The 12,591-nt window shown below is 45.5% G+C and overlaps 1 protein-coding gene across 2 annotated transcripts in view; it reads left to right on the top strand.

The window, feature by feature from the left end:
• Positions 1-12,591, top strand: part of NHERF2 (NHERF family PDZ scaffold protein 2) — a 66,124-nt gene that overhangs the window by 43,346 nt on the left and 10,187 nt on the right. For both annotated transcript variants that reach the window (XM_081170920.1, XM_081170919.1), the window contains exons 3-5: positions 5,463-5,642; positions 8,168-8,321; positions 11,893-11,936. In XM_081170920.1, coding sequence (XP_081027046.1) covers positions 5,463-5,642; positions 8,168-8,321; positions 11,893-11,936 — 378 coding nt within the window. The remainder of the gene's footprint in view (positions 1-5,462; positions 5,643-8,167; positions 8,322-11,892; positions 11,937-12,591) is intronic.

The following is a 12,591-nucleotide window of genomic DNA, read 5'->3' as shown; positions in this document are numbered from 1 at the left end:
TGTTTTTGGCCTACAACTCCCATGATCCCTAGCTAGCAGGACCAGTGGTCAGGGATGATGGGAATTGTAGTCTCAAAACATCTGGAGGGCCAAGGTTGAGGAAGCCTGACGTATTCTGTTGCTACCCTCTGGGCCTCTTGTGGAGGGAGCATAGGAAGAAGGGCCTCATATGATGACCACAGGGTGTGGGTCAGTTCATAAAGGGCGAAGTGTTCCTTGAAATCTCAGCAAGGAGAGGGGTGATGAAGAAATTGGAGGGGAAGGCAAGAATGTGGAGACTTTCCTCCCAGGGGTAGAAACAGTAAAGTCTTACTTTAATGATCAGATTCAGATACATTTAAAAACAAATCAAAACATCGTATTTTTCGCTCTATGAGACGCACCAGACCATAAGACGCACCTAGTTTTTGGAGGAGGAAAACAAGAAAAAAAATATTCTGAATCTCAGAAGCCAGAACAACAAGAGGGACCGCTGCGCAGCGAAAGCAGCGATCCCTCTTGCTGTTCTGGCTTCTGGGATAGCTACGCAGCCTCCATAAGACGCACACACATTTCCCCTTACTTTTTAGGAGGGGAAAAGTGAGTCTTATAGAGCAAAAAATACGGTAATAATAATCAGGGCTTTTTTTCAGCCGGAACTCAGTTCCGGCACCTCTCAGGTGGGCGTCATTGCTTTTATAAGAGAACAAGGGAGGTGTGCTATTTTTCTTGAAAAATAGCACTGATAAATAATAACAATAAATAATACAGACTGCTTTTGTAAATTGTAGTAAAAGCTTCCTTTTGGGCCTCCACTTAGTAGGGGAAAAAACATTAAAATTGCCTCTTGAATTCCTGCAGGTTAGTTCCAAGGCAAAACCCAATGCCCTTTTGAACTGAAACTACCTATTTCTTTGTTGAGCTGGTTGGATGTTTGGTATCTTTATTGTAGTTTTTACACATCTGACACCATTTTCAGGGCTCATTTCTCTCTCTCCTTTTGCTAGCTGGATCCAAGCAGGGAGCCCCATAGAAGGGAAGTTCCCATAACTGAACAACTCACACTTGTAGCTTGTGGCAGGAAAGAATCCTGAGCAGGTCTTAATAGCCGGACAGCTTTTCTCCTCATTATAGCACCATAGAGGGAGAAGCTTCATGGGCAAAAATTCACCCTTCTACTCATCTGTCTTAATAAAGGATGGGAGCCATTTAAGGAACCTGGGAGCCCTAAATTGGTCGGGGGCGCTAACCCATGGACCTTGTGACGTACAGTTCCCATCATCCTTGACTACTGGCCATGCTGGCTGATGGGGGCTGAGGCCCATTAGTAACCTCAAGTTACCGCCTCTGCTCTACAACATCCAAGCCTCCAAGGAGTATTTTGAAAAATGTTATTTGCATTAGCATCTATTGAGGGACCCTTCTTTGTAAAGAAAAAGGCAGGTAAATAGAAAATCTGCTCCTTTCTCCTCCTGTGCAGACAGTCATTTGGAAACTATTCTTTGTAATTGGATTGTTTACACACCATTTTTTTCTTCAGCGATAATTTGCAGCCAAACCTTGGGGAGTTGTCATCAGGTGGTAACTCTTTTCTCTGGCAAATGTGCTGGAGAGGCGGAGGGGAAAGAGAGAACATTTTTATTTATCGCTAGCAGCCTCGTATCTGGCGTCGCTCAGGAATTCTAAGAAACCAAAACAATCAGTTTTGAAAAGTTTGGTCCGCAATCTTACTTCGAATGGCATCTAGTTGTATGCAAAGATAGACAGGAAACATTCGTCTCAGGAACCATCATGCAAAATTTGGTTATGGTATCTTAAAGTTAAAGGTACCCCTGACTGTTAGTTCCAGTCACAGACAACTCTGGGGTTGCGGCGCTCATCTCGCTCTATATAGGCTGAGGGAGCCGGCGTTTGTCCGCAGACAGCTTCTGGGTCATGTGGCCAGTGTGATTAAGCTGTTTTTAGCGAACCAGAGCAGTGCACGGAAAGGTGCCAAAATGCATGGTGGCGGCCCAGGAGAAGGCCTTTTTTGTAGCAGTCCCTGAATTTTGGAATTCTCTCCCCACAGACGCATACCCAGTTTCTTCACTATATGGATTTTGACAAATCTTGAAGACATGGCACTTTAACCTGGCCTTTGACACCTGAGATGTGCGTTTTTAGGCCCCATCCTATTCCTCAAAATACAATATAACTATTTTTAATCCTGAATTTTAATTATTGTAATCTGCCCTGGTATCCGCTGGTGATGGGTGGGTAATAATAATAAAAATAATGATAATGATAATAATAATAATAGCAATTGCAGTGGTATATTGCCGAGCTATGGTTCCCCCCTAAAATAACAGGAAGCTACCTTTTATCAAGTCAAACTGTTGGCCCTTCTAGCTCAGTAGTGACTGCACTGACTGGCAGTAGCTCTGCAGGGTCTGGCACAGGCGATCTCTCCCAGGGCTACCCGAAAGTGTCAGGGACTGAACCTGGGACCTTCTGTGTGCAAAGCAAATGCTCTACCAGTGAGCCATTGTCATTAGCAGCTAAGCAGAAGATCTGAATCCTGGCCAGAATCAAGAGACTCTCCCCGTTGCTCCACACAGCCTCTCTTGCTGTGTCTGTGCTGCTGTTCTCTGCAGGCCACCTGGTGCAGATTGGGGGCGGGTGCAGGCCCTCTCTTGCTGTCTCGCAAATGGAATTATCGCCTGTGTGTCATCACTCAGCTCTCATTTCGGGGGACAAGGGCCTCTGTGCCAAGAAACTTGGCAGGCTTTCATTTTCAGGCGTTTTGTCTTTGTAAATCTGGAGAGGCATCTCAAATGTGATTAAGGTACCAAAGGGAACATAATTTGCAGAAGGTCATCAGCCTGCTAATTTGCTGGCATGCCTGGCAGGGCAAAAGGAGGAGGAAAGGGGATCCCAGCATTTGATCTGCCCTCATCTCAGGACATGTTACTCACACAAGTGATGGGCAAATCTTTCAGTTTCAGTTTTTCTCCCATTTTCTCATCCCCCCACAAATCTTTAGTTCTCCACGTTTCCATGATTTAGTTTTATGTGCAAAGCCTTCCCAGTGGTGCAACAATGGTTTGTTTTCTAACAACAAAACATGGTTTGTAAGTCATCAACTTACAGACCAAAATTCTGAAGGTACGAGGTTGGGGAAAGATAGCCTGTGCTGACAACATTAAAGCCTCTGCTCTGGTGACTCTGCTGGGTGCCTTGTTTGGGTCCCAGATAACCTGCTTGAGCTTCCACTGTCTGCCGCTGGCCATGTGCTTATTCCACCTTGTGGCACTATTTCCTGTAAAAGAAAAAAAAATAGCTGATATAACCTTGCACCTTTTTAAAAGGGTGAAATACTAAGGCAGGGGTCCCCAAGATGCAATTGCCCCAGTGCTGAACTCAGCCCAACACTGCTCAAATAGTAAAGACTTTGTGTTGACATGGGAACGGTCCCCCCCCAAGCCACAACTGCCTCTCCCCAGATATGTCACCTCACTTGTTTGTGGCCCTGTGGTGTTCTTGTGGTACCTGTGGTTCGCTCACAGGAAACCCACAACCTTTTGGAAGAGAAAAAACACTGACGTGTGAAAAGCCACAGATTTCTAGGACTCACCAAGCACTTGAACTTCTTTGCATAGTGGTTGTCCCCAGCTAAGTTCTTCTTAGACTCACTGAAAATAATGAACCTAAGTTAATTATGTTTCCCAAGTTAACAAAGGGTCTGCTCTGAGTAAAGTTATCAGTGGATCAAGGAGATGGAGTGACTGCCCTGTGAGGAAATTTTGCAGTGTTTGGGACTTCTTATTTTACAGAAAAGGCGAGAAAGAGATGACATGCTAGATGTTCTCATGGCAGTAGAACTTGTGGACATCTAATGAAGCTGAATGTTGGAAAGTACTTCTTCATGCAATGCATAGTTAAACTGTGTAACTCACTCCCACAGGGGACAATGATGGCCACCAACATGAAAGGCTTTAGAAGAGGAGTAGACTAGAGGAAAAGGCTATCAGTTGCTATTGCCCATGATGGCTTTGTTCTTGCCTCCACAGTCAGTACTTCTGAAAACCAGTTGTTGGAAACCACAGGAGGGGAGAGTGTTCTTGTGCTCAGGTGCTCCTTGCGAGTTTCCCACAGGCATCTGGTTGGCCAGGATGCTGGGCTAGATGGCCCATAGCCCTGATCCAGCAGGTTCTTCTTATGTTCTGAGGGACACTGTGTTAATGTTTTGATTTTGAAAATCAAGGGTGTCTGATCCATTCAAATTTACTAATGTTTTGGATTGTGAAAAATGCTACATTCTAAATTGTGCCTTGCCGGTGTGCTGTAAACCAGGGGGGTTTCCAAACTGTGCTCTGAGGATCACCAGTGGTCCATGAGCTTAATTCAGGTGGTCCACAGCATGCCTGTGAAGATCAGGACCCACAGCTGTGATGGACTGTGGTAGCAGATGCTTTGGGACAGACTGGAAGTGGCAGGTGGGATGAAGTGACTTGAAAGAGGCCAAGGGAGGATTAGCAATCAGAAATGGATTGCAATGCATTTTGAATTGTGGGAATTAAAATTGTGATGCCAAAACCATGCAGCGCCTAGAATAGTGCGTTGCAATTGCGACATTAAGTGGTCTGCCTATTGACCTGTAGCAATTTTCAAGAGCTCCTGGGAAGCTGCTGCTGTAAACCAGAGACTATTTTGCTGGAAAAGAAGTTCACTTCTGCAATTGGAGTAGGTTATGTGAATTGCATGTATTTGCACCATGGCATCTTAGTTTTGCATCATTTATTCTGCTTCCAACTTTCAGGTTCAAGTAATCTGAAAAATTTTCAGCAAGGAAAAGTGTTGATGAAGGAATGCTTTCTGGAGACCACCGTTGGACAGAGTGCTTTTGTGCTCAAATCCTGTGTGTGGGTTTCCTGCTGGGGCATCTTGTTGGCCACTGTGAGAACAGGATGCTGGACTGGACAGGCCATTGGCTTGATCCAGCAGGGCTCTACTTCTGTTCTTAACTGAAGGCAGAAGGACGGAGAGTCTCCACAGTCATAAGGGATAGGAACACATGTTGTTTTTTCAATGTCCGCACATTTAGCTAACGATAGGCAGCTCACCCCATTTTTTGGCAGCATTTAGCCTCTCAGATAATCCTATGTAGGGTGTTTCATTTAAGATCTGGTTGGTCAGGCGTGCTTTGAAGTGGGAGAGGGCCCTGAACGGGTGGGTCTAATTTTATCCTTTTGTCACTTAGCAAGCGTATTAAATTTATTCTGTCAGGAGGGATTGGACAATTGGTTTTTAACAAATGCACTTCCTCTAATTGAGTCTATTTTTAATCTGCCCCTGTTTGGCCTTGTGGAGATGGGTGGGTGTCTCCTGTTCAGGGCTGTTTCCTTAGTGCATTTTTTCTTATTGTGTGACACTTTTTATTTCTATAAAGAAAGAGAAAGAAACAATCCCACACAACAATGGCCTCTTTTCCTTCCCAAATCCAGGATCTGAACGGGCAACCCAAGGACCTCTGCCCACGACTTTGCCATCTCAAGAAAGGCCCCACTGGCTACGGGTTCAACCTCCACAGTGAGAAAGCCAGGCCCGGACAGTTCATTCGGTCAGTAGACCCGGATTCACCAGCATCCAAGGCAGGACTCCGACCGCAGGACAAACTCGTTGAGGTAACGGATGACAGCTTGAAGGGAGGAGGACTTAGGAGCAGAAGCACTCAGCCTCCACCTGAACACTTCCACAGTAGCCCATTGCCCTGGAATTGTTCATTCACCTTTTTATGCAGAGCCCACACTATGACACTGTCAAAGACCTGCATGTTGGTGTTTGAATTCTGTCTGTTTCCAGTCAGTTTGTTGCAAGGTGCCTTCCTGCAGTGTTTCTCCATGAAAGAAAACGTGCTTCTGAGCATGTGCAGAGTAGCATTCTCTCGTCACTGAGCAGCTGCTTCCAACATCTGAGATGCTCAGGCAGGGTTAAATTCCAGGAAAAAAAAATAGTTTGGAAACCCTGAACCCCCATGTTTCAGAGAGAGAGAGAGAACAATTGCTCATCTCTGCGGTTGCCTCTTCTTGCCCTCTCTGCAGGAACACACCTGTTCTGCAGCGACAGAACTCTCTCGCTTTCTCTCCCCTGAATCTTTAATGCCTGCAGTGCAACAGTACATGTGTGCGCGTGTGTGTGCGTGCATATGAGAGGGAGGGGTATGTGAGAGGGAGGTAGGAGAGGCCACCTAGGAGGCAGGTGTGTTCATGAAGACAGATTTTGCTTCCAGCACTCAATATGTCACCGATAGGTGGCTGATTATTAATTTAGCAACCCCCTGGCACGTTTCCTGAAGTGCACAAAGAGGGGAGGAGGTGAACCTGTGGAATTTGGAAACCTGATCCCAGCTCTTAGGGGCTCCCATAAATGTTTGATGCTCAGCATCTCCTCTGTTTGGGCTGTGGTGCCTGCTCTTGTGAGGTGGGGGGGGAGGAACTGTTCAGCCTCTGCTTCACGTTTTTCTTGCCTCGTCTTCTTTCTCTTTGCACCTGTCTCCAGCTTTGAAGCAACTGCCAGGGCCCTGCCTGCAAAGGTGCAGGCTGCAGGTGGCAACAACAAGTGTTCAAATGGAGACAGTGTCCCAGCCAGAAGCCCTTGGGAGGCTTTGAAGAGCTCTCCTTGGCTTCTGGCTCCCCTCCAGCTTCACCTTCCTGTTGGCTACTTGAGGCAGGCAGCTGAGTCTGTAGTGGAAGAGTGGTCAGGGCCTGCCTCTGGCAAGAGAAGCCATTTGGGTGGTTGCTAGGAAATGGAGGCCCTCAGAAGAGCCGAGGGTTTTGTATTCCCGCACCAGAGTGCTGTCTGCTTCGCTGGGGGACTCCAAGCTTATTTTTTTACATACTTACTTACTTACTACATTTAAATCGTGCCTTTACTTCTGAGGAGTTGAAGGTGGTTTACATGGTGCTTCCCTCGCCTCACTCCATTTTATCCTCACAACAATCTTGTGAGGTAATCTAGGCTGACAGTGACTGGCCAAAGGTCATATGCTGTGAGTTTAGCAACTGTGGTTCAGGGTAACTTCAGGCTCACCTGATCCCTTAGATCCTTGCCCAATCACTGAGATCTTTCAGGGAGTCTCTGTTGGTGGTCACCCATAGCTCAGGTGCATCGTTTGTAACTACCAGAAGCATTCAGTGTAGTGGGACCAAGCCTGTGGAACTCCTTCCCACCTGAGGTTAGACAGGCCCCGTCCTTGCTGAACTTCAGGTGCATGACAAAAACTGGCTTGTTCCAGCAGATATTTTAAAATAGTGGTTGGTTTTATGATCAACTTTTAATTGTTTTATTCTCTGTATGGTTTATTTTTATGGACTGCCCCCACACCCCGAAATGCTGGTGATGGAGCAGTAGAGAAATTACTTTAAAAAACCAAGCAACAACTTAACCACAGCTTTGGTTTGATAGGTGAACTCAGCACCTTTGCGGGGCTAAGAGCAGCCAGGTCCGGTGTATTTGGGGGGAGGTGTAATCCAGATGGGGAGCATATTCTGGATCAGAGCCTCACGACTGCTTTTGCTCCAGGATAAGCATTTGGCTAAGCATGTCACTACCTTGCCCATGTAACTAGTTTGCTGACATTTCCCCTCCAAATCCCCAAAATAATAATAAAAAGAAAACAGGCAAAGCAGAAAGCAGCAACACACCACATGATGAACTGATTAATTGCCTTCCATTGTCAGGTGATAATTGGCGCCCCGGCATGAACAAAATGATCCTCTTTGCTCCATTATCCTAGGCTAGCAACAAAAGGGCAGTGATTGTTTGTCAAAGCCGTGAGAGCCGCTGTGTGGAGTGAATTTCCCCTTTGTCCTGGTTTAAAATAGCAGATCATAGCAGAACCATTCCCCTCTGGCTGCTGTTGGTTCCTTTGTTCTAAAAGGGACAAAACCTTTCAGCTCTTTATATCTATCTATTGGAAGGGGGGGAGCAGTTTGTTACAAAATCTAATGCTAGATTAAAACAAAAGAAGAGGCCAGCTGGATCAGGCCAAGGGAGGTGCCATCCAGTCCGGCATCCTGCTCTCACAGGGGCCAACCAGATACCCCAAAGATCTCCAAACTGTCTCCCAAGGCAGCCCCATGTGAAATGCATTGTGGTAATCCACCCATTCATTCTCTCCCTCCTACCTCTCTGGTTTTCTCTCCCTCAGGTCAACGGGATCAACGTCGAGGGCCTGAAGCATTCTGAGGTAGTGTCACATATCAAGTCCAAGGAGCATGAAGCCACACTGCTAGTTGTGGACCCAGAAACAGACGAGTATTTCAAGAAACTGGGTATCACCCCTACAGAGGAGCACATCGGAGGTAAAACATTTCTCCTCCCTAGAACCAACTTTAGCAGAGGGGGCAGGGATTTTGCAAGGGAGATAGATGTCCCTGTATAGGCCCCATCTGCACTATACATTTAAAGCACAATAATACTACAGTGGTACCTCGGGTTACATACTCTTCAGGTTACATACGCTTCAGGTTACAGACTCCGCTAACCCAGAAATAGTACCTCAAGTTAAGAACTTTGCTTCAGGATGAGAACAGAAATCGTGCTCCGGTGGCGTGGCGGCAGCAGGAGGCCCCATTAGCTAAAGTGGTGCTTCAGGTTAAGAACAGTTTCAGGTTAAGAATGGACCTCCGGAACAAATTAAGTACTTAACCCGAGGTACCACTGTACTTTAAACAGCCACAGCTCCCCCCCCCCGGGAACTGTAGTTTGCTATGGATGCTGAAATTTGTTAGCAGACCTCTGTTCCCCTCACAGACTAGTATTACCAGAGAACCTAACCAATAAAAGTACAGCAAAGGGAATGAAAACAAATGACACTTTTTCAGTAGAGTAGCACCCCTTTATTATGTACCCAGTAGCAGGGGGAAACCCGACACCCCCATTATATAATTTTTTGGGCTCATATGATTTTTGTACTGTGGTTCTCACCACACGACTGGAAGTATAATGCGGTGAGATACAAAACAATCTGTAGTTCCCAGAATTCTTTTGGGGAAGCCATGACTGTGTAAAGTGGCAGGTTAACTGCTTTAAATGAATAGTGCGGATGTGGGATACGTAGGTTCTCTTCTCCGCCACAATTTCATCTTCACAACAACCCTGCAAGGAATGACTGTCCCAAGTTTTCCCAGTGAGCAAGATGGTCGAGTGGGGATTTAAACCTGCAGTCTCCCCCTAGCTTGACACTCCATAACAGTTGTGATGGCTGAGCCTGATGGGAGTTGTAGTCTGAAACATCTGGAAGGCACCCAGTTTGGATAGCCTGCTCTTTAGTTAGCGTCAAAGCATGTTCCTTGTCTGCAGTACCCGTTAACAATGAAACATCTTGGAATCATCTCTCTCTGCTTGAAGTTTCTGCAATCACTCCAATCTTGCCAAGGAACAGAGTTGCTCTGGGCATGTGCAGAGTTTTCCCCTTCATCACAGAAACTGCAACCAGGTTCCATGCACTGGGGATGAAGGGGAGAAGAGCTCTGCCAGGTTTCAGCTCCAGACACTTTCACAAACGAAGCACCAGCCACTGGCCTGGATTCAAGTAGAGAGCAACATTTTGCAAAATAGCCGTTTTTTTAAAAAAGCCAGCAGTGGATACCCCCTCTACTGGCCTTGCAGTTTTTGAGTTTTGTAAGCTGTTGCTTAGCCAGAGTTTGGGGGGGGGGGTGGAGAGACCACTGGGTTCCACCAAGCATCCATATTCCTGCTCTCCTTGCAACCCCCAATCCTCCTTCCTTGGCTGGGTTGAATGGAGAGCTCTGTGTGTTTTTAACACAGCTGTTTCTTATCTAACTAAGCTGAGTTCTGCCTCCAGTGCTGGATTGTCTTTTCCTGGCCTTCAGTGGAGAGAGGAATCCAAAAGAACGACTTGGAACAATTAGAACTGGAGGGGGGCGGGCGGTGGATGTAGAGAAATGGTGTCAGATGCTGAGAGCAGGAGCAAAATAAGAGATAGGGTCAGGGAGAAACTCTTTTTCTTTCTTGGCATGGTGGATAATAAAGCCCCTGTTCTCCTCTTGAGGAGATGCAGCTAGTATGGTTACCCAGTCCCAGAAAGTATGAAGGGTTTCGGGTTGTCTCTTGGAGCGCTGAGGCCTGTTTTCAAGCGATAGCTGAGGAGGAGGAGGGCCAGACCAGCTGCTGCTGAGTTACAGGCAAAGGAGAGAAAGAGGAGGAAGTCTTGCAGGAGTGAAGAGGCCTTTAGAGCCCACATCCACAGGATATCAGTAGGGATGCTTCTGTTTATGAAATCGTTGCTGCATGTTGACTGTTACAGATGGTCTGGTTCCTCCATTTGCTCCTGATGTTGTAGAATAGGTTTATGGGCTAAATCTGGGACAGGAAGAGACCACACAGCAGGTAGAGTGTTGGACCACAGTGGACCTGGGTTCGGATTCCTACTCATCGTCAGAGGTCTTGTGGGGACTTTGGTTCTAATTTATCCAAGAGCATAAAGGCAGCCTTGCTGAATCTGGCCAGTGGCCCGTTGAGTCCAGCATCCTATTCTCAAGCAGGGCCTGCATGCAGTATTTATATATATTTCTCTCTCTCTCTCTCTATATATATATACATATAGAGAGATAAATATCTCCTAACATTCAAAGTGGTTTACAAGGGAGACAAAACAATAACATTATCAATGAGAATATTAACAACAATAATTTAAGACTTTCAAAAATTTAAAATAACAATACGCTATATGCATAGGCTTGTCTAAACAAAAATGTTTTTAGTGGGCACTGAAAAGAGTACAGTGAAGGTGCCTGCCTGATATCAATAAGCAGGGAGTTCCAAAGTGTAGAAGTTGATGCACTAAAATGTTTCTTCCAGATGTTGAATGGGTATTATGCAGCACCTGTAAAAGTGCCAGTTCCAAAGATCTGACCTGATAAAATAACATTTATGCCTGAAGATATTCCTGAAATATATCTGAAAGAATACCTGATAGGATGTTTTTATTATTATTATTATTATTATTATTATTATTATTATTATTATTATTATTATTATTATCTTCATCATCATCGGTCAAGATACAAGTCAGTGAAAACATAATAACAATAAGAAAGGAAAAGAAATGTTAGCAATGCGTATGCACAAAAAAGGAGAATAGGCATAGCGAATGCAATACTATGTGTCTAAATAGAGTTAATGTATCTACTTTAATGATCTACAACGTTCTTAAGAGTGTGCATAGTTTTATATTTTCCTGTCAATACATTATGAAAATGCTCCATTTTCTGCAGAAAAATTATGAAGTTGCTTTCCTTCACTTAATTTCGTGGGGGAAATTAAAGGGACTTTATAAAGATGCCCCCCGGAGCCCACTAGAGCAGTGGTGGGGAACCTCCATCTTACAGGTGCCTCTATACCTGATGTCATGTGGCAAAAATGCAACTCTCTGCTAAAAGTGAAGTTGCCTTGACAAGTGTTGCCATAGTCCCTGGCACTTGCAAAGGCACAGGGTTTTGCAAGACCTGGCAGACAGCTGGGCCATGGTGCCTGCAAAGCACTGTGCCTAAACAAAAATGTTTTAAGCAGGTGCCAGAAAGAATACAGTGAAGGCGCCCGCCTGATGTCAATAGGTGGAAGCTCCGAAGTGCAGCATTCATGCAATCAAAGTCACAGCTGGTTTGGCCCTCAGAAGGACATAGGAACAACCCTCACCTGCAAATGTTTGGTGGGGCTTCATGGGGAGCCTTTTTTTGGGGGGGTATGTTTAATAGATTATTGTATTTTAATGTTCTGTTGGAAGCCGCCCAGAGTGGCTGGGGAAGCCCAGCCAGATGAGTGGGGTATAAATAATAAATTATTATCAGGACATTTGTTGAGTTTCCACATGACTGTATTCAACTGGGGTTCTTTCTCTCTTGCCTTCAGGTGGACTTCCTCAGCCCATGACCAATGGGTCAGCACAAACGCAGGTAAGCGATGGGTACGGATGGGTAAATCTGTCTGTTTCTGTCTCTCTTGGTTTCTTATTCTTCCATTCTTAAGTTCAGTTCTCCATATCATTGGGCATTTCCCCCCAAAAAAATCCTCATGAAAATATCCGCATATTAGTGTATTCCCCCCCTGATATACACATTATTGTATGCAGTTTTACCCAATATACACATCCTTTTGCAAAGCAATTTCCTGGAATAAGAAGCATTTTGATGCATACCTGACCCTAGTATATTCATTTTTGTACACTTTCTCTGCCTGGAGAACTGCACTGCAAAATTGGGAGGAATGCGAACTTTGAAAGATGACTGTGTTTTGAGTTCCAGTTTGGTTTGCCTTGAAATGTAGACTGAATCAACTTCCACCCTTACCCTGTTACCTGTTCAGAATGTACAGCAGAGCTGAGTGCAGCTTTCTTCAGCCTGATGCCGTGCAGGTGTGCTGGACTACAACTCCCATCAGCCCCAGCCAGCATGGTGCCCGTGTCCTTGTTCCATAGTGGCTGGGGCTGATGGGAGTTGTAGTCCAACACACCTGCAGGGCACAAGGCTGGGGAATTCTAGTTTTCTGCCAGGTATTCACCTTGAGTCACAAATTTAAGATGTGACACATAGGACATGTCCATTTCGGATC

The sequence above is a fragment of the Podarcis bocagei genome (genome assembly GCF_964188305.1).
Source record: "Podarcis bocagei genome assembly, chromosome: 14".
Lineage (NCBI taxonomy): Eukaryota > Metazoa > Chordata > Lepidosauria > Squamata > Lacertidae > Podarcis > Podarcis bocagei.
Note: the sequence above shows the minus strand (reverse complement) of the source record. Positions and strands in the feature narration are given on the sequence as shown.